The following is a 22,155-nucleotide window of genomic DNA, read 5'->3' as shown; positions in this document are numbered from 1 at the left end:
AAACAGGCGGCGCATCATCGATCAAACGATAGGGGGGAGGTGATGGAGAAAAGAAATCAATTTATATCGTCTCACGCAAACACCTGTCGATGCTTCCGGAGTATCAATTAATTAATTGATATCCCCTGGCGGATTGCTAATTACCTGGCTGCATTAACGAAGCATTAATCAACACCGTATTAATTAATTACTCGATAACGATAATGCAACGTCGACACGCGAGGCTTGTACGCTATACCGTGTCGAAAACGACGCCGGATATATACTTGTTTTCGATTTCACAACGCCCGTTCATGCTAACCGTTTCCCCTTTCTCTGTTTGATTTATAGGCGAGCAAGATGGGCCTGGCGGGGACGCATCCGAGCGGTTTGCCCTTCTTCTGCCCCAATGGGGACCACCTGACTCAGCCACCGCCTGCTCATATGGGAATTCCACCGTACGGGACGCTCGATGCGGGTAAAGCAGCCGCAGCGGCAGGTGAGTACTGAATATCGCCTTTAAATTGTACCTTCGAACAGGTTCAATGATGGTTATATCGTTTTTTTCTTTAGTTCTTTCTTGCAGCGGTATGTTGGAAATTTTTGGAGGGAGAATATTGAACTCAGTGGTCGAATTAATGGTTCAAGTAGGATTGAAATTTACACGAGTACTTTTAAATTTAAGACTGGAAATTTCAAAATTATAGAAGCTGGGGTTTCTGAAAAATGAAATATTTATTCAAAAAGGGCTTGATTTACACGAAGAGATTTTTTTTACTTTAATTTTACTAATTTCTAAGTTCTAAATTCTTGATTTCGAAGAAGTGTTTCGGTGGTCTTCAGTTTTTGATAACCACGCGATAAAAGGGCGTAGAAGTTTCGAATCTACGAGATTCCGAGAGTACAAATTTAAACATAGAAATTTAAATTTCAAAAATTCAAATTGAAACTTCGAAACTTCGAATTTACATTTCAAAAATTCGAATTTTAATCTCAAAGATTCTAATCTACACTTCAGCAATTCACATTTACATTTCAAAACTTCAAATTTAAATTTCAGAAACTCGAATTCAAATGTCAAAAATTCAGATGTAAATTTCAAAAACTTGTGAAGATTCGCATGTCGGGTTCAAAAACGCGTGTTCCATCTACGTGCATTCAATTTTTAGATCTCTGAAATTTCAAATTTTAAAGTAACAAAACCACCGATAAGTGTTTACAATTAGGAAAAAGTAAGAATTAGATCGTGTTAATTTTATGAATACAATGTGGCCATGAAGCTATCGTGTAGTTGTTAAACTCCAAGTGAGGCATTGGCATCCAACAGCACCCATCCCTTTGCCTCTTGATTCTGGAAGTTAACCTTAAACCATCATCAACTTTCCGCAAAACATACACAGAGAGGTTCCACCCCGTGCTATCGGTTGAATCAATAATTCTTTTACGAAGTTAAACCACTAGTGTCGGCGCAAATATTGACAACTCTCTCAAATTGTAATTGATGGAATACTTCTCTCGTTCCCTGTAATAGAGCAACACGGTCTGGCTAGCGGTAAACTCTTCGCGTATCATTTCACTGTATCGATCCGCGCAAATATTAAACATCGTCCCTGTCCTAGACGAACAATACAAACAGGTTTTGTCTGCGGCTTGTCTCGATCAACAATAAGCAACGAAACGATTCAAATTATAACATGTTTCATCCATGCTTTTACCTAAAACCGCGCTCAAATGAGCAACTTTAATTCAAAGTTTCGTTTCATGAAATTTCTTTACTTAACACTCGAAATTTTGCAAGCGAAAGTGAAATCACTGAAATCAGAAACTTTAATCAGGTTGCTTGTTTTTAAACAAAGTATCTAGCTATAAAACGAACTTTTCTAAAAATTAGTTTTTTAGAAAAGTATAGTAATATGGGAATTTTTATCTTTAAAATATCGATACCGAAATTTCCAATCACGTACCAGAAAACTAAAAAGATGCATTCCGTTCTTACCCACATAATTCCACTTCAAATCAAGCAAATATACAACCAAGAATTCTCTTCGAAAACAAACCAACAATCTCCACAGCCTTCGCCGTATGATAAAACGATCCAGCATTTCCAGAAGCCTCCAAAGAAGAGAATCTTCTCTCAAGAGTCGGCTACGTACATAGGCCGGGTTAGCGAGCTAGCTGCACAGTGTCTTTTGCTCTCGAGGCAAATTAAAACACGTCTGTGTCTCTACGTGGTCTCGTTTGGTGGTGGTCGTGCAAACATTGGTATTCCTGCGGGGTTCTAATTGAAGGAATATTTCTTATCGAGTGAAGGGTCCGCTGTCGATGCCACGGCTCGAACTCGGAGGGAGAGATATGGAGAAGTAGGAAGAGACCGGGCGTCCCTAGAGAGGTTAACAAAGAAGGTTAGAGGGAGATGAGAACGGAAGCGGTGGTGGGATAAGAGAGAGAAGAGAGGCTCGCGAACTGGCGTCAAGTAGGAGAATAAGAGGAGGACTCACCATTAGGCTAATCAGCCAGGCATGCAGCCTCCCTCTGGCGCCGGGTCAAGGGGGTTTCAACCCGCCTCTCTATTTCTACAGCTTCTCTTCTTCCTACTCTCGTTGCACCCGCCCCCGAGACCGCCTCCCCTGCCTCTTTTGGGAACCCTTCGCTATCAACTCGCCAGCCAATGTGGATTAACAGTCGATGACCGGTGTATTTTCTTCGCGTACCAACGGTCTTCACAGATAATGATAGTTACAGTGGTTACATATGGTACTGGTACACCATTGTATTTACCGTGTTTATGGGAGATTTACAGATGCAAATGTGAAAAATGTACAAAGTACAGTACCGTTACAGCATTTAATAGGCGAAATAAATGTCTATGTAAGACCAATGAATGAATAATAATAATAATGAAATGTAGAACCTGATCAAAAAAATACTTCAAATAAGGATAGCCGACGATACTCTTTGTAGTCACTGTATTTTAATGCCAAATATGGGTAAAAGGAAGCTTGGGAAAGTAGCAAATAGTGGTAGATTTTGATGGTGACACAGAATTTTTCAGGCCTTTTTTCTGACTCTTTATTTTTAGGAGGAGCACGAGGTCGAGAGAGATGAGAATCGGTTTTGTAGCATCGCGTGATCTCGCATTAATTTGCGGGCAAGTTGTTAATTAACTTTCAAAATTGGTATTTCTTAATTAGGATCATCTTGCACAGCTGAATTAAAATTAGTAGTAAAAGCAATAGTATGAGTAGTACTATTTTCAAATTAGCGTCCTTTTTAGCCCCGTAACTACCACAAACTTCGAAATCTTCCATATCCTTTGACTTCACCGAAACCACCCCATTCACCAATTTCTATTACGCTCCATTATCCTTACAATACGTTTCTCTCCCTACAAAACTAAAATCGCCGAAGGAGAACGATTCGAATTCAGTTCGTCTCCACCTAAAGCGATCATTTCAACTTACAACAGCGAAAGGAGGGAAAAAAATCGGTAGAAACGAAGACAGAAAGCCAACCCGGAGATTCTGGACGTGTCTGTGCGCGTGCGCGCTATCTTTCTCTTCTCTCCTTCTGCCTCGGGCCTAGTTCTCGTGTCACCCTCTGCTCGCCCACGTCCCCTAGGTCCCTGGAATATGTAGATGGGGTTGATAGCGTTTATGCACGACTACGAGTTCGTACGGCGGCTCAGGTTCTTTGTCTTGCAAACGAGCGAGCATTTTGTCCCCACCCTCTTCTCCTCCTACACTTCCTCCAGCTCCTTCCTTCCCTCTAAGCTCGAGTTCACCCTCGTTCTCCTCTTACCCTCTCCTACAACCACCGAGAGAATCTTCTTCCTCTTCGTTCCTCTTCTAGGAAGTTCTCGGCTCTGTTCAGCCACCACCCACTCACTCACCCGTTCACTCGTGCTACGTAGCACCCGACCAAGAGCACTGCCACCACCTCTCTCGTTCAGACCTTCCCCTAACCTCTCTCTACTCCTCTTCTGCCTCCTCCCACGTCACGTCATCTCTTCGTCCCTGTCTTCCTTCCCTCTCCGTTCCTTTACTATGTCTGTATGCGTGTTACTCACTATGCCTATCTTTGTCTAACGCACTAGCTCTCTGGTTTTCTCACTTTATTCCACCATTGCTTGTTCATGTGTCCTCTCTAAGGTTGGTATTGTATGTACGTGTTGTATAACTATGTCTGTCTTCGTCTAACGCATTAGTTTCCAGATTTTCTCTCGCTTTGGTCCATGTTCTCTCTCTCTCTCTCTCTCTCTCTCTCTCTCTGTTTGTCTCTCCAGCGTTCGAAACCAACCGGTCGGCGTCTATGGAGACACCCCCAGCTCTTTCTCTCGCTCGATGTTCTCGCTTTCAGGAATATATTTCTAATTAGCTGCACTTTTATATCTTCGCCACGTGTTTATTCCAGGATTCCATGAAACAGAAAAGAGTTGAGTGATGACAGTAAAGGTGGGGTTTAGGGTACCGGAGAGTCGAGAGCGTCAAGCCCCTGCTCCACCATTGATCCGCTTAATTTTCCTCTTCTCACACCACCCCCTCCCCAACGTTGGCGAGCTTTCTCTTTTAAGTTTTCTCGCTTTTTCGTAGTACTTCTGTCGATTCGAGCTTCCGTCGCGATTATCAGCCGCTTCTTCGGACTGTTCCTCCTGTTGCCTTTTTTGCTCTGATAGTTTTGTATATTTGGTTGGCATGATTTAGTGTGGGCAATTTCTGGTGTAGGTAGAGTTTCAGAGGTTTGGCAATTGACTGACTTGTTAGGTTTGAATTTATGCTAATTTATATGCAAAAATAATCGTGCAGTTATGTTACAAATTATACAGGCAAATTAACCTTCTCAATTATTATCTAAACCATTGTAATCAATGGCACTCAAAGAAGTGCGATATTGTTCAATCCTTAAATTCCTCCGAATAATTGTTATTACTGCGTATCTTTCATTAAATCTTACATGAATTCGTCGTTTTAACAAAACTGATAATACGAATATTAATATCAGTAATCGTATTCCCCTTTTACCTAAACCAACCCGGAATCCCTCCTATACAATAAACATCATAAACAACTGCGATAATAGCACGTAGCAGTTACGATTGTTCAAACGTACTACTGGCAACTCACAAAAGGCACCCCAAATAATTTACACCCTATTCCGTTACACGAGAATGAGCCACACTAACTTCACGAATCTTCTCTCGAAAGCAAATCAACCCAGTCGATTAATGGACATAATAGAACGTCAAACAAGACCAGGAGGAGTATCATAGCCACCCCTGTGGCACCCCTGCGCGCGCGTGTTACAAGCAGAAAGCCACTCGGCCTCTTTCACCGGTGGCTGCGATTCTTCGAGCACCGTAATCCTTCACGAGTAGGTTCTCCAGTTTTCTCGCCGCTTCGAGCGGTCACTTTGACATCTTTGTCGGGCTTTCCACGCGTATGTCGCGGCCTCGCGCCGCCGTAAATACACTTTTCCTCTCGTTCGAGTGTTAAAATACCACTTGAACGTATCCTCATCGCAAGCAGACGTCGAGTACCTCGGCTCGAGTGCGCGAGTCAGCCCGAGAACGAGGTCCTTCTTTCGCGAAAGTTATTCTTTCGGCAGCCCTACACCTTCGAGGGGAGAACCAAGTACGCGCCCTTGAGATTTTCGCGGATTCCTACTAACGATCCTCTCGTTGGTTTCAAGATTAGAATATTAGGATCGTTGAAACCGCCTTTTTTACGAACTACATCTTACGCAATATTATTAGCCAAGTTTTGCGAGTTGTAAGTTACGAGTTACCAAAGTTAATAAGTATCCTTACACGATACGATTTTCATTACACGCCAGTGTAACAAGTTTACTAATGAAACGAATGAAATTTTACACGTAAATTTGAAGAATTCAAAGTTACTTGATTATCCTATCGATTATCCTGGAATTTGTAACTTGTCATTTCGTTAATAACAGTAGGTGGTATATATCGTTATGCAAAATTTTTCGTATCAAATTTTCACATAAAGAAATTTCTAGGTAATAGTTATCTTAACGTTCAACGATTCAATTATACACACGTATATACGCTTTCACAATAATCTCCATTTCATACTAGTCTTTGATATCGAGACACGATTAAAGCAGCAGAATCTGCAGCGGTACCTATGCTAACCCTCCGTCTCAAAAACCATCCCTTTGTCGATTTCGCCCCGGGAAACATGTTTCCTCCCCTGCGGAGACAGGCACAAACCCCATAGTTCTCCACCGGTAACTATAACCGATTAAATGTTAACGATATCCTGTAATAGTCGCAACTGAATCAGTGAAAAGCAAACCACAGAATTGTCCGCTCTCTTCTATGAAATAAAATAGGAAGAAAAGAAAAAATAGTCGAAAAGCATCGAAGTCGTCGACCGGAGGGAGAAGGCAAGGAATAGAAGCGGGACGAGGGACGGAAAGACAGAGAATATCGCAGTATACGGAACACCGGGAGCTCGAGTTGTTCGAGAATAAAAGAGTAATTTTCCGGGTGGTGAGACCCCGATAATGGGGTTGCAGACTGCCGAGTCGACTGGAAAGTGATTAAGCACACATGACGGAGCCCGCGGACTCGCCAGGATATTACGAGCCACCCCTTTCAACCCACCCGACCTGACCCCCGCCCCCACAACCCTCCGTAGGTTCCCTTATATCATCCAGTTCTTCTTCTGCTCTGCACTCAGCCGCGGTTCGTACTTCTAATTCTCGTCCCTTACCTTGTTCGTACACGGTATCGGACAGATAACGACCCCTTCCTGCGTTTCCACGAGCTGACTGAATCAACCAACCCCCTCAGACCATTTTTCTCTTTTTAGTCTGCGAATCGAGTCTCTCGGTCTCGATATCGACTCGTCTGTCTTCGGTTTCACGGCATCGATTCTTCCGGGTCCAAGGAGATCGGCTAGCAACCCTTTACTCCGAATGCTAATGAATCATCTTCAATTGTAGGTAGTAATCTTACAGGTTTCATTTTAGGAATAAAAGATGGAAGTTAACAGAGAGATTAAGATGATTCTTAAGGCTGCGTAGTTAATTCGATATAGTTTTTATTAAGAATGGGTTTGAATTGATTCGTTGAGAGGGGGAGGGGGGCTTATTGGTATATTAGTCTATAAGTTGTTGATAATGGAAGTAATTAGAAAAATAGTAGAATGGAAGCGCAGAGTAGAACGTATAGATTTAAATAGATCGTTCTGTAATGGACAGACAAATAGTAAGACGAAGAAGAAGATATAGGGAAATTGTTATTAAAGGATTGAGAAATATCAAATGGGCTAATTCGTCTATCCTTCTTCATCCTCCAATTATAACAAACGCAAAATAGGATATAACAAACAAGATGCAAGAAAACATATAAAAAATAATATACCAACATACCAAACATAACATAAAGTATTACTTCATTCCACGTTGAAAAAGACTAAATGTGTATTAAAAATATCAATGACCAATTATTCATCTAACTTCATCAAGAGATATCGAATCAAAAGAACAGAAGAACATAACAAAGAAGACACAAAAATGTCATGATATGTATAACGGACTATAGCAAACATACTACACCTGCGATACAATCCACGCTAACTTTCCAAAGTTCCATCAAACTGTACCATGAGTCTGCCAAAATAACACCCTATCACCGAACAATCTGCCTCGCCTCAATCCCAAAACCATACAACGCTTACAACGTCCCAAAACGCTCAATTAGCCGGAACTTCCTCCAGCAACGTGTTCTCTTAAGCTTCGATTTTCATCGCGCGTCTCTATTCTCGAAACGTTGCAAGCAACCCTGTCCACTAATCGAGAGCCACAGCATCTCTGCCTCTCTATCTCGTCTAACGATAGACACGGTCGTTATCCGGACACTGCAGGGCTTGGAGTGGCCCTATCGTAGAAAACCACGCGTTGACCGATTTCGTGCGCCACCGGAGAGTCGCGCTTGTGGGACGGTAGCCTTCGGGACATATTCGAAATGCAAAAAGGAAGAACACGAAGGCGGGGTGAACCGGGTGGAAGGTGGAAAGAGAGTCCATCCACAGTATACGAACGTTATAGAGGGGCAACGACGACGGAAGGGGAGGAAAGAGAGAAGTATTGGCCTCGTCAAGCGGTTTCAGGGCTTGCCGATATTCCGGCCGCTTCTCGTCGACCCTTATGAAGCCAATTACACTTCGCCTCGCCAAAGGCACCCCACTTATAGGCGGCAGTCGACGTTTCTGGGGCTCTTCGGGGGCCGCGACCGGTTCTGCAGCACGTATACCGGTTATGTATTAGATACCGCCACTGTGAAAGCTACGCTCACCCCTTTTCCTTCTACCTACGTCATCAGCTTCGTGTAACGACGATCCGGGGTGACAGTGTGGATACACGGGGTTTCCAGTAATTATCGATAGGGTGGAGTCTGGTTTCCAACAGCAGATATTCAGTTTTTTTTTTTTTTTTTATTTCTTCTTTGCTGGATGAGGCTTTTGTTGGTTGGGCTACTGGTTGGAATTTTAAAATGTAATTATCGGGATTTTTGAGGCTATTATTGCTACATTATCGGCGTATAAGAAACATCTTGAAGGCTTTTAATACGTTTTGAATCGTAGAGAGTACCAGTGATTTTCATCGTCTGGTTAACTCGCGTAATATTTCGATTATACGACGGTCCAAGGTGATAGTGCGGGTACAGAAGATTTTCCATAACAATCAACAGGGTGGAAGAGGTTGAGCGACGGATAGCGATCTTTCTATTTCTTTCGTGATGGGTTAGGAAGATCTTTCTGCTTCGAGAAACTAGTTTTAGATTTTGAGGAACTGATTGTACGTGAGAGAATTTTGTTAGAGGTTTTTAATACGCTTCGCGTCAATTCTAAACTTGGTGTAAATTGAGCATATAATTTCGAGAACTTTTAGAGACACTTTAATTAATAATTCGCTCTATTTTACTTACATTTAGATAAAATCTTTTCCTTACTATAAAGGCAATTATTTCTTATAGAACATGTAGAAAAGATTTCTTCTCTTCAGATAAACGTTCCTAACATTCTCTAATGTATATTCTACGAAATACAATTGAGAATCATTTACGAAGATGATATAGGATGCAAATTGTTATCAAACAGACTTTCTTTAGACGGATGATAGTGTCGAACGTCGAGGGGACTGTGGCCAGCGATCAATGTCCGCTCGCCGGGTCATCCGATTTGCGTTTGTAGTGCAAAACGGCTCGATATTAAATACATAGTCCTCCTTTTCTCCAATCGGACCGTTTTACTTTGATCTCGTCCGTAATAATGTTTATCCTGCATCCGTTGATGCGAGGCCAGGAGACGCAACGCCGTCGGCACACCGATCAACCCCATAAAAATATATCCTCGGTAAATTGGCGATCTCTTTCTAGTGGAAAGTCGTCCACAATGATGACAATTAAACAATTAAATAATATCACTTAAAATATATCATTAAATGAGATTCTTTAACTACAAAAAGTTGTGTTTTTTGAATTTATAGAGGAAAATTCTTGGATTTATAGTATTTCAGTAATTTATAAAATTTTGTTATTATTATTTTTAGATAGGCAATGGACTTTGATACAGCTATATATCGTGTTTCTGATTTACTATTCAATCGTGTATTCAAGTATTTGCAAATTAGAAATGCAAGAACTACTCTTCGACGATAGCAAGTGTACCAATATTATTTAATTATTTAAATTTCGATATTACTATTTAGAAAGCACTTCAGTATTAACGGTGGACAATCTTATCTTTATCCAGTACAATTATTACTTCATATACAATTTCTAGGTTCATAACAAAATTCACGACGTAGAAATCGTTCGATAGAATTGATCGTCCGTGGTAGGCAAGGCAGAATACAATTTTTTCTTAGAAAAGAAAAAAGCGAACTAAAAGTAAATACCAAAAAATGTATTGTATGCTTGTGTTAGGCAAAGGTCAGACATTATGAAGCGATATGTGTAGAAGTTCGAAAACGGTCAATTTAACCGGCGCTGATAGGTTTAGTGTTAAATCACGTATAACTTCCATTAATATTTTTCAATATCCCCGTTGTACATTTTATGATATCGCTTGGCATATTTAGTTACTTAACATTCGTGACAAGATAAAGGAACTTTTGAAGAGAACGGGACAACAGCATCACTGATTTTTGTTGCAGGTCTGACGAGAGCACCCATGTATCCCTTCTCCACGGGTCAATATCCGTACCCCATGCTTAGTCCGGAAATGACGCAAGTCGCCGCTTCCTGGTAAGTCAATATACCACGATATAAAACGTCACTGGCAAAAAGCTGCTTAAACGAATCTCATTACGTATCTCTCGTTATGAAATAACAGAGATAATTAATCTTCTTGTCGACTTTAGGTACCAGAATTGGAATATTACAATTTCCCGATAATTTCACGTCCCCGCCACGATTAAACGAAGAGCCGTTTATCATATTTTCGTATTGTGGGAAACGTGGATAAAAGAAACGGATCGAATACCCACGATACGAGATACGCTTAAAACGAAATAAAAGTTCCAAGGATTCGAGTTCGATGACAAGTGGACCGATTTACATGAGAAACGTCCAATTTCTCGAACGATATTATAATTCTACCTTTCGCGTACTAACGATTCAACCCTCGAACGCGCCACTCGACCAGGATAAACGTGATTTTTATTTAACCTCGCAGATATTCCCCTTTTCAACCCTTCCTTCTTTTATTCTTTCTCATCTTCCGATTGTGCGTTCGTACTCCGTCGTTGAAAAGATTATTTGAGTCAGCTGTGCTCCATTATTTTAAAATTCAATCTTGAACTTCGCACAGAATTATGGAATTTGCAAATATATTATGAGACGCTCAAGACCTTTCAGAGAAAGGCTATAGGCGAAGAACAGAATAAATTCCACTTTTTACAAGGGAGCAGTTTCATCTCGTGTTATAAAGGTTGTTTTTTCATTTGTGCTTGAAGGACGCACATTTTTCATATATTCTTCAACGCTTTTTTAAACATCGCTCGTCGTAATATTCAAATATCGAAGATGTTATATGTTATGTTATGTATAGTAATTATACTTAATAATTATATTTCATTTCCGCGAAACTGTATCAACTTAAATACTATACATATACTTAAATACTATACTTATATATAATTTTTAAAATACTTACACCTTGTTTTCGTTTTCAATTATGTCATATTCTTCTGCTTAGTCAGACAGTAACGTTAAGATCAGAAAACCAAAAATATGCCAAAATCATAGCCAAATTTGGCCAACTACAACACATTAAATTACCTGACTTGATCCAGGTATCTTATTGACTCAAATAATTCTACCTTATTTAAGAGAAGAAGTTACGAATCAAAGCGATGGAGGCAAGAAAAATCAGAATTTCGAGAAGAATAGGCCAACAAATTTCTCGATTCAGTTCTCGTTTTTCCGGCCGAATCACAGCTTCGTTTCCTTGGTCATCCTCTCAATTCCGGTCTATTAGACCGCTGGTGAACGACGTAGTCGCCATCGTCGCCGATCCACCTATAACGCTGACCGCATGAACCAACCCTCTTCTAGAGGTTGCCTCCCTCCTTGTTATTTGCTTTCTGCTCGAATCGTCCTAAATTGAGATTTTCCACGGGTGATTAGGCTCGTTCTTCTCAATTAGGAGGGCGGAACCGCGCTTTTCCCCGGCGATCTCGAGCCATTCGTCGCGTTCGAGGAAGTAGCACGCCGCGAACAGCTTCCACAAGGATTTCTGGTCGAGTGGAGAGGAAATTGTGGTGGAATTTTTGTTTAAAGGGCTAGAAATTTAGGTTTAATCGTGTAAATTGAAGTTTGCAAGATTCGTATCTTTTTGGGGAGTATTATCGTGGAAAGAAGAAGTGAAGAAATAGAGGAAATTTCAGTTTGAAGGAGTAAAAGCCGTGTTCAATTTTGTAAATTGGAGTTTGAAAGATTTGCCAGCCTTTTTTCAAGAGATTGTTGTAAATTGAAGAAGAAACGAATACGATGGCGGGAATTTTGAATTTAAGGGTGAAGATTTTAATTTCGTTGAAATTTATAAGGAAATCGAATTTCCAAGATTGCTTTCTTTTAGATGGATTATTGCAAGGTGAAGAAGAAATTCAAAGCATAATTTTGTGGAGCAAAATTTAGAAGATTAAATATCTTCCTCAATGATTTTTGTGATAACTGAAATATAATCGTAATAGAATGAATTTTTACTTCATAGATTACAGGTTTAGACGTAATTCTATGATGCTGATACTTGCAATGGAAGATTAGCATCGTGTCGGAACACTTCAATAAAAGTAACGAAGACACATGCGCCAAGGAAATTTGATTAGAAAGATTGAAACTTAAATACTATTTTGGTAACAGAATTTAAAAAAAAATTCCATATATTCTGTCGTCTAAAAAATTCAACTTCTTGATCTGCCGCTTTTCCGAAGAATAAGCGTTTCAGTTATTTTTCCAAAACTTTCTGTATATTCAGTTTCGTGAAATTCATTCGTTATCTGTTCTCCTTTCTAAATAGAATTACATGGTAATCGAGAAGGGAACGCTTGAGAAATCATGAAAACCGCTCTAACAACAGAGACTGTACTGTACGAAGACAATTGCTTTCAGACTAATGCTTTTGTTTGACAAGCAACGATTTCGTTTCAGGCACACACCGAGCATGTACCCTATTTCCCCGGCAAGCACTGGTTTCCGAAGTCCATATCCCACGAGTTTGCCCATCACAAGTTCTAGTTTACCAAGGTTAGTAGGTGATCGAAATCGGATTTCTCAAGTTCATACAAACACTCTAATTTCTGTTACACATTACTTCACTCCGCGTCTCTCTACGTCTACACAACTAATTTTATCGATGAACGTTTCAACTTGTATCCTGCAATAAACTTTCGATATTGCAAATTCAACTACCTACGCCAACCATCTACGTGATTAATTACGAATTATTTAATAATATTTGTAATATCTGTTTATTTTGAAGAATCTCATATTGTTAAATTATTATTATTCCTTAAACGGCGTTGACACGTTCAATTAACAATAACACTCGTAACTTTCTTACATTTTTAACCTCATCAGGGATGAATCTATTAGAACTAGAAATCGTTCGATTGTTTTATATCTTCTGTAATAACTCTAGAATTAAGCAAAAATTATCTAATATCCCTCAAGAGGTGAAAAACACTGAAACCATCGACCGAACGTCGTTTATAAAATAATTGGTACTACGAATGTTTACGCATTTATGTAAAGCTTTAAAGATATTGGGCTGTTCCAAAAGTTTCTTTCGTTTTTTAAGGAAGTAATGGATGCAGAATATTTTTTGTTTCATATTATTTTATTGAATTATGTATGATCCAATAGAACAAAATGGATGAAAATTTTCAAGGTTCAAAAATTCCTTTCGTTTTACAAGGAAATAATAGATTCACGACATTAGGTTGTCCCAAAAGTTTCTTCCGTTTTATGATTCTATTGGATCATACATGATTCAATAAAATAATATAAAACAAAAAATGTCGTGCATCTATTATTTCCTTATGAAACGAAAGAAACTTTTTCGACGACCTAATAGAAAAATATCGAGAATATACACATAGAAAACTGTACAAAATATCCAAAGAATGAATAAAATATTCGAAAATTTAAGTTTCGTTAAGTTCAAAAAAGTTCAGTTAGTTGTGCTCGTGGGAGTGTAAATTCGTATGCGCATTCGTAGTTTAATTATTATTGCGACATCGTAATAATCATTCGATAATTCTTCAGCGTCGCAAAAATAACGAAATTTTCTGCAACTTTTTTCAGTGATCTCTACCGGTTTTCGCCGACGGGACTGATGCCCCCGCACCCTGGACTTAGTCCGCACGCACACGCGTTGGCGTCCCACGCACTGGTATCCTCGGCGCCGAAAACGGATCATTCCACCCTGGATCACAATCACAGGTTCGTTCCTATCGATATTTCAGCGACACCTACGTCCATTCCACCGAATCAAACGATATTATCTCCTTCAATAACCTTTTCCCTATTCCTTTTCCCTATTCATAACGTATAGCAGAACATAAATATCGATCCTTCCCTACAATTGACACAGTCAAACAGTTCGCCCTTACCGTCTACTGATCGGAAAGATATTCCATCGGATTAAACCTTGGAGTAATTCTAATCGATGCTAACAATTAAACTGCGAATATTTATGCGATTTCATATTTTTGAGAGTATAATGAAAAGGAAAGAAAAAGAAAAAAATAGAACCTCGGTAGAAAATTGTTTTACCTACCAAGTATTATAGAAAGCACCGTACGTTGCACGTTTTCTATACCTTTTTCGTATCGTACGTAATCTGTGTAATTTTCCATCCCAATAATTTCAATAATTGAAAACAAATCAGAGTATACTTATAACGTATCAAGTATCGTAATTCGAGTGGAGTAACCATTCGGTTGATTGGAAGGATCGGAGTTGATATGAAATTTACGAGAGAAAGTTTCGAGGGGAAAAAACGAGAAGAAACGTAGATACATCAATATATTGCGAAGAGCAGCTTGTCAAAGGTATAACACGGCTTTCTACAAACCTGATGCTTTGATCGCATTCGCTGGTAAATATCGCAGTCGGGGGAAGCATTACCGAGGCCAGTCGATAATTTACTGGATGCACGATGGATATGCCAGAAGGGTGAAACTAAACCAGGGGACTATCTCTCTTTTTCGTTCTACTGAACCAAAAACCAATATCTCTGGACGATATCTTCTGTGTACGATGATAAAACGAACGAAACATTTACCTACAATGATCTTTCATTGTTCTTCGATGGTGATAGATAGCGAAAATGAACATGAACGTAAAATACACATAAAATATTGGTAGAGGAAATCGCTTAATCGATAATCGAATCAACATTCAAACGTAAATATGTGATGTGGTTCCTCTTCATCGGTTGCTAACTATTTAATCTCCTTCCATTGATAAAGAAAAGCGTTTTATCGGTGGATAAAAATAAAAGGTACGCTACAAAGGAACATCGATGAAGAAACATAAATACACGATGGTTCCCTTTCATCAGCTACTATTTCATATCCTTTTATCAATAAAGAAGACACTTCGTAAATAGACGAAGAGAAACACTATATTCGAACATAAACGTAAAAACGTAAAGATATAATGTTTCCCTTTTATCAGCAACCATATCATATCCTTTTATCGATAAAGAAAGTCACTTTCACCGATACGCACCGGATAAATCAAACTGCACGTAAACTTACAAACGCGAATATAATCGATGGTTCCTTTCCATCGGATATTACTTTATATCCTTCTATCGATAAAGGAAGACACTTGGCTGATTTACGTCAGATAGATGTCTATCTGGACATAAACTGAAAAACATGGATATATATATGGTTGCTCTTCATCAGGTACGATTTGATATCCTGCCATCGATAAAGGAAAACGCTTAGTTCGGCCCGTCCGTTGATAAAGAAGCGTCGACTGGCAGTGTATCACGGGTTGACGGATAGTTTCACTGACGACCATAGGGGGTAGCACGTCACGGGGTGTTCAACCCCTCGTACAGTCGTTCCCCCTTCACCGTCGAGCGACGTATAACACTTATTGAATGACTCTCTTCGCACAGCGTCTGCGCCTGCTAGCGCCGCCAGCACCGCCGCCGCCGCCGCCGCCGCCGCCGGTTATGTATTGATCATTACCCTCTTAAACAGATTTCTAATTTGCATTAGTACCCGGCCGATCGCCTGGCCCGAGCATCGTATACAAAGCCGCATGGTCGCGCTTCCTACATTCGAGGCACGCGTGTACAAGGCCGTACACGAGACACGCCGTGTGATCAGCTGGCAGCTGCTGCTGGACGACGAAGGCCGTTCTTGAAGAGGGGAGCGTCGCGTGCCGCCGAAGCGTCGGGACGCCGCGACGGACTTTTACGAGTCGCCTCGTGAACCTCGCGTGCTCTCTTGTCTTCCATTTTGACCTTCGATCCAGCCACGTGTCACGTGATTGAAAATCAACTGTTCATTTGATAGCACTAAATTTCTAACGTCTGTAGATAATCGTGATCTGGAAGGAAGAGACCTGCGAAAGAAATACACTGGTAATACACGTGCTCTCGGGCTCCGTTTAAACTGGATGCTTCACGTTGGAATATCTACGCGGGAGTGAGACGAGGTCACGGATCGATCAGACTCACGTGTCAGGATCGCAAGAGCAGATGTCGAAGGTTTCCTCTTGGCGCTTGCATTTTCTTTTCGAATAAAAAAGGGAATATATATATATATACATATATAAAGAAAAAAAGAGACAGATCAATATCGAAGATATATAATAAAAGCAGCTGATCCGTGGAGACTAAAGAGAAACTACGCTCTGTCCCTGTGCAGGTGGCATATATCGTTCCGTGTGGTGGTGGTGGTGGTGGTCCCAGGCAGAGAGAGTCGCGGCGGGGGTGTGAGGGTGCCGATGGTAGCGCCACGCAGCCCGCCAAAAAAAGGCATCACGCAGGGAAAGCGGAGAGAATGCAATCTTCACCCCCCACGCGCGAATTATACATCGGCGGATGGTAGGGTGTCGTTGCTGCGGAGCCATGAATCGCGATGATGGCCCCACGGTGCAGCCCTCCACCCCGCCGCCCCTTCCGCACTCGCGGATAATCAATCGTCGTAACACCGCTCGGTGATTCCACCGACGCCAGGAACGACGCATTTTCGCTGGATGCGGGATAACACAGGGTGGTGGAAAAGAGGCACGACGCGGAAACAGACGGTAGTACCAACCAACAGCATACCAAACATACAGAAAGACGAGACAGATTCTCTTCTTATTTTTCTTCTACCATATTTTTGTATCACTGCCGTGTGCTCGTTCCGTGTGGAATATAAAGTCGTGCCAGTAAAAGGGAGAGACGATATAACCGCGCGCGTGTGTCCGGAAGGAGGAGGCAAGCCGAAGGAAGGAAAATATTGTGTCCAGGGAGTAAGGTCTTTTTGGACAGAGAGAAACGAAAAGAATCGTCGAGAAGAGGCTTTGTTCTCTTCTCTGCCTCTTCTTTTTCGGAGCTAGTGAGAACCGAGAGGACCAAAGAGCAAGAGAGCAAGGATATATACCGACGGCGGAGGGCCCGTGCACGAGATGCCGCCCCTGGAGACATTTTACCCTGCGATTCGACGCTCATGAATGTTTGAATGCCATCCGCACGACGATATGGAGCGATTCAGATGGACGATACGCGACGCGCAGACGACGATGAATAAGACGTGGCGTGAACAGTGCTTATTCGACTGCTTCCGGGTTGACGCGGTCACTACCGGTGTCGTCGTCTCGAACCAGGCGCCGTTCATGTCGGTGTAGACGTTTTGGGGGTAAATGTTGTGCGTGTATGTGTGCTGTTTACAACAAGGACTGTTCCGTCGAGATTATTCGCCGACGTGCGATACGATGATAGAACACGAAGACGCGAAGACTAAGAGCGTGGTGGAGTGTAAAGCAACGAGGGGCTGTGTGAATACCGATGTTCTCGAGTTTCTCGATCCTGTTAGGATACGCGAGGCAACGTGCTCCTACGACGATGCTTGCAACACTGACGAATCGGCCAGCGGAAGGATGATGAGACGTTGCTCGAACCGCAGTGTCGATCACTGCGTGATGAACGTTCACGTGTACGGGATACTTGGCACGCGATTAAATAGATTAGAATAGAATAACACGAAAAACGAAAGACTAGAACGTAAAACGGGAAAAAATAGAAAGAGCAGAATAAAACAGAGTAGAGGTTGTCACACGCGGTGTATCGCGGTTCGATGGATCAGTTTCGAGCGTGCCGGTGGGTATAAACGGGGACCCACGAGTGCGATGGAGCCCGAGTGTCTGGAGCCATTGAACCTGGTGATAAAGAAGGACGACAACACTGAGAGCGGGCCAGCGACCAACGTGACGATCGAGGAAGGTAGCAGCGAGGCATCGATCAACAGGATCGACGAGGAGAAATGTAACAATCCTGATCCAAGCAAAACGATCGAGGAAAACATGACGATACTCCAGGACGCGATGAAGGCTGGCGAGGCTGGCTTACCCACGGCCGATCACAAAATCCTTACGGCACTCTACATGAGCAGCCTGATGCAGATGTCGAACATGAGTCTGCCAAGGAGCGTGACACCGCCTCCATACGGTGCCCAGCACAACTTCATGCAGCTGCTGGCAATGGTCGAGGCCAGGCATCGTATGTGGCAACAGATGAACTGGCCACTGCCGCAAAACTTCCCCAGGAACCCGTTGACCTTGCCCGCCCAGCCGTATTTTGATGGGCCTACGACGAATCTCACGGAGCAACTGTGCAATTCCCAGAACTCCACGCCGACCTTTCCCCTATCCTGCACGAAACCCGACCAACAACCCCTGAACCGCGAGTCGAAGCAGCCTTACTTCAAACGGTAACGATGGGGATGTTTGATGAAATACAAATTGCTTGTAGATTGATATCCAAATTGGGCAGAGAGAAACGAGGAATTTAGTTTGTTTACTGGATGGAAAGGGATTTTGAACGATGATAATGATCTTGGAACGATGGAAATTTCTAACATTTCCTCGTTCAACCCCCCGTTAGCATAATAAGATAAATAAGAATTCAAGATGAACGGTTCAGAAAATAAAAGAAAAGAAATTGCATAAATTTGAATATGTTTACGAATTTGAAATTTTAATTTATGAATTTTAATAGATTTGTATATTTATAGTACTATAAACGTAACGTAATGATGGCGTAAAAAATTAAAAATGCATGTATCTAATGTATCAACAATACAAGAAATCTTCATCGTCGAATCATGTCGATACAAATCGATAGTAACGTAATTTTTTGGTATTCTGTTAATAGGTCTACGGTAGAACAGAAGAATTCCACGTCGTTACCGGCGGATAACGCGAAAGCACAGGACACAGGGCAACAGAACAATCAAGGTAAGGGCTCGTTTAACGGATCTGGGCTTCTGTGATCAGTTTACCGTTGATTTTCACACTGTAGAGGCCACCTCTCATACCCGTCGATGATGTTTGACAGATAAAAAGAAACCCCATATAAAAAAGCCTTTGAACGCGTTCATGCTGTACATGAAGGAGATGAGGGCGAAGGTCGTGGCGGAGTGTACCTTAAAAGAGAGCGCCGCGATCAACCAAATATTGGGAAGACGAGTGAGTAGTATGGAACTATACTTTCGTTGATAAGTGTTTGTATAGTATTGAAGAAACTGTTGCATCAGGGTTTGTACGATTTTCGAGTTCACTAAGAAATTTTTATGAAATTTATGTCTGTTTGATATTCCTTTTCTTTCAGTTCTAGTTAGAATTACGGTTGTTCCTGTATAGGATGGACCATGATTCGTGACATGAGAGTAAAATAAATTGAAATGGTAAAATAGCTTTTTGAAGCTTTGTCTTGTAGGAAACTGACAGTGGAGAGCGATAAGCGATAAATGATACAGTTACTAATGCTATTAAATATAGTAATAATAATGCGATAATTGTAATTGGAATACTATTAGCAGTAATTTGTTAATAGATCACTTTGCGATATTCTGCCTATTTAGCCTTTTAAATATTAAAACGTAATCAGTCGAAACTGATAATTGACTCTTTCGTATAAAGATTTCAAACGATCCATTATTTGTGGATTAATTTGTGGATTATATTGCTTGTGTAATAAATTTCGAGAGTAAAAATATTTAATCTGTCAGAGCAAATATTTGACACAAAAGAGTATCATTAATTACTCAAGTTACTCAAAGTATCATCTATGAGCACGTACTTCTAATTGACAAAAAGCTATTCGATCATTTTGATTTATTTTACATTACAGAAACTCGATTATACCACGAATTACGTCACATTTTGTGTAAGTTCTATTTAAATTGCTGTTAACTATAATGAAATGTTTCCTTCTTCTTTTTTTCATTTCAAGACTACGAAAGAACGATCTACATGTAAGAAAACTTTCAGAATAGTTAGTTGCTGAAACGCTTTCCTGTATCGTTAGTAGCAATGGAAAACATTCAGAAATGTACTCGAACGAGCCCTGATGTAAAGCAGAAGCGCATCAAAGTCAAGATTTTCTTCCATGTTTATACCAAATGATTGTTATCCATGGATTATAGATTAAAAGGGTTTAATAGAGAACAAATGTCACAAAGCAAAAATGAAAAAAGTCACGTTGAGTATTATCAAGAAAGGATTGAAGTTTACGTGTAAATTGGAGCAACGAAATCGGTAATATTGGTCTGGAAGTAAAATCTTGACTCGATGGAGCACGAGACGATCAGAATCCACAGAGCACCCGAAACCACAGAAGGTGTCTCGAAGGACGATCGAAAAGCACAAACAAAAAAAAGGAAAGAAAATAAAAAGTTGCATGCGTTTTGTTAACTCTTTCGTTGGATCCGCGAGATTGATAAAAAAAAAAGTATCAAAGCACTAACCGTATCTGCTAGTAATCTCAGTACGACTAGATAGCTAGATTAGAATATAGAATAGAGAAAAAGAGCATCGTAGGTGGGATCTAAGGAAGTGTCTCGTCGATGTAAAGAGGGGGTAGTTTCTTAGGGGATGGGTTCCAAACGAAATTGGGTCGGCACCATAACGAATAAAGAAAAAAGTAAATATGTACACTTCTCTCTTGGTGTGTGTATCCACTCTGTGAGGGTAAAAACGAGTCGCTAAAGAGTAATAATAACAAAAGAAAAATACAGTAATACGATAATAAATTTCCTTTAAAAAAAAACTTATCGTAAAAAATATACACGTGGAAAAAAAGGGACGTGAATAATGAAAAAAAAAAAAAAAAAAAATAAAAGGGACACACGGTGCACGGATAGATACTGTGAGACTGTGAATCTGTGAATCTGAATTTTGGGGGTATGACACGCAGTGGCACTCGCTAAGCCGGGAGGAGCAGGCGCGGTATTATGAGGCGGCCAGGCAGGAGCGCCATCTCCATCAGCAACGATACCCCGGCTGGAGTGCCAGGGATAACTACGGATACGGCAGCAAGAAGAAGAAGAGGAAGAAAGAACGGTCCGCAGATCCCACCGGAGGTACCACTTTCCAGTGCTAGAACAGCAGGCCCTTAATAATTCATTATAATAATAATAATAATCATAATATAATAATAATAATAATAATAATAATAATGATATAATAATAATAATAATTCATATAGATTATCTATTACTGGTTGATATTGAAACGATCAAAGTCTCTTGTGCAAAGTTTCATTCTGGTTATTATCTTCTTTTTTTTTTTTTAATATTTTTTTATTCTAACGAACATATATTCTACATTATTTTTCGAATTTTTTCCGGTCTATCGTTCTTGTTCTTTAAGTGTCCATTTTTTTTTTTGTATTTGTTTCGTTTATGTTCCTCTTGTTTGTTCTCTTTGTTATATACATATATATATATATATTTTTTTTTTTTACTTTTTTTTCAATTCTCCGATTTTTCGTTCATTCATTTTTATTTTTTATATTCCGTCTTAACATTTTTCACTCTTCGACTCGTGCGGACTTTTTTGTTTTTCTCATTGTGTTCAAATGGAATACCGAGCGGAGCCCTGTCGAACAAACACACGGCGCCACGTATACGCGTGCACGCGCTCATATGGATCCGCGCGCCGGAATCCGCGTGCACGCGCCTACGTACACGTGTTATCCGTTCTTTTTTTTCGACTCGATTATTGCATATTATTGGGTTCACATTGGATTGTCTGTTGGGGGGCGGAATTTTTCTTGGCGGATTCATATGCGGCCGAATCAATTGTATGCGCGGCGGCGCAGCAAACAGGGAAAGAACGGAGTCTCGCGGCATGCGACCGATCATTAACGCAGATTCTTTTTTTTTGTGTATCTGGCCAAACTCCCTAAAGCGGTATCCGTTCACGGAGAGACAAAAGAAAAAAAGAATGTGAGAAAAAAATGGAAAAAATATAGATGGAAGAAATGTTACGTTGAACGAACGAACATAGATCGACTGTGATTAATTCGAACGAGAGCGATGACGTACGATGATGATGCGAGGAGCCTTAGGTATGGGATGTCTGGTAGAGCCCCGGGGAAGAATCCGATTCCCGATCGATTTTCTCTTCACGATCAT

At 40.7% G+C, this 22,155-nt stretch overlaps 1 protein-coding gene across 5 annotated transcripts in view; it reads left to right on the top strand.

The window, feature by feature from the left end:
* Nucleotides 1-22,155, top strand: part of LOC126914329 (protein pangolin, isoforms A/H/I/S) — a 283,816-nt gene that overhangs the window by 244,584 nt on the left and 17,077 nt on the right. For 3 of the 5 annotated variants that reach the window (XM_050718118.1, XM_050718114.1, XM_050718116.1), the window contains 7 exons: nucleotides 331-478; nucleotides 10,159-10,249; nucleotides 12,656-12,751; nucleotides 13,811-13,948; nucleotides 18,891-18,973; nucleotides 19,074-19,204; nucleotides 20,934-21,099. In XM_050718118.1, coding sequence (XP_050574075.1) covers nucleotides 331-478; nucleotides 10,159-10,249; nucleotides 12,656-12,751; nucleotides 13,811-13,948; nucleotides 18,891-18,973; nucleotides 19,074-19,204; nucleotides 20,934-21,099 — 853 coding nt within the window. The remainder of the gene's footprint in view (nucleotides 1-330; nucleotides 479-10,158; nucleotides 10,250-12,655; nucleotides 12,752-13,810; nucleotides 13,949-18,890; nucleotides 18,974-19,073; nucleotides 19,205-20,933; nucleotides 21,100-22,155) is intronic. The other 2 variants (XM_050718115.1, XM_050718117.1) reach the window with 1 other exon arrangement.

The sequence above is a fragment of the Bombus affinis genome, chromosome 3, assembly GCF_024516045.1.
Source record: "Bombus affinis isolate iyBomAffi1 chromosome 3, iyBomAffi1.2, whole genome shotgun sequence".
Classification (NCBI taxonomy): Eukaryota; Metazoa; Arthropoda; class Insecta; order Hymenoptera; family Apidae; genus Bombus; species Bombus affinis.
Note: the sequence above shows the minus strand (reverse complement) of the source record. Positions and strands in the feature narration are given on the sequence as shown.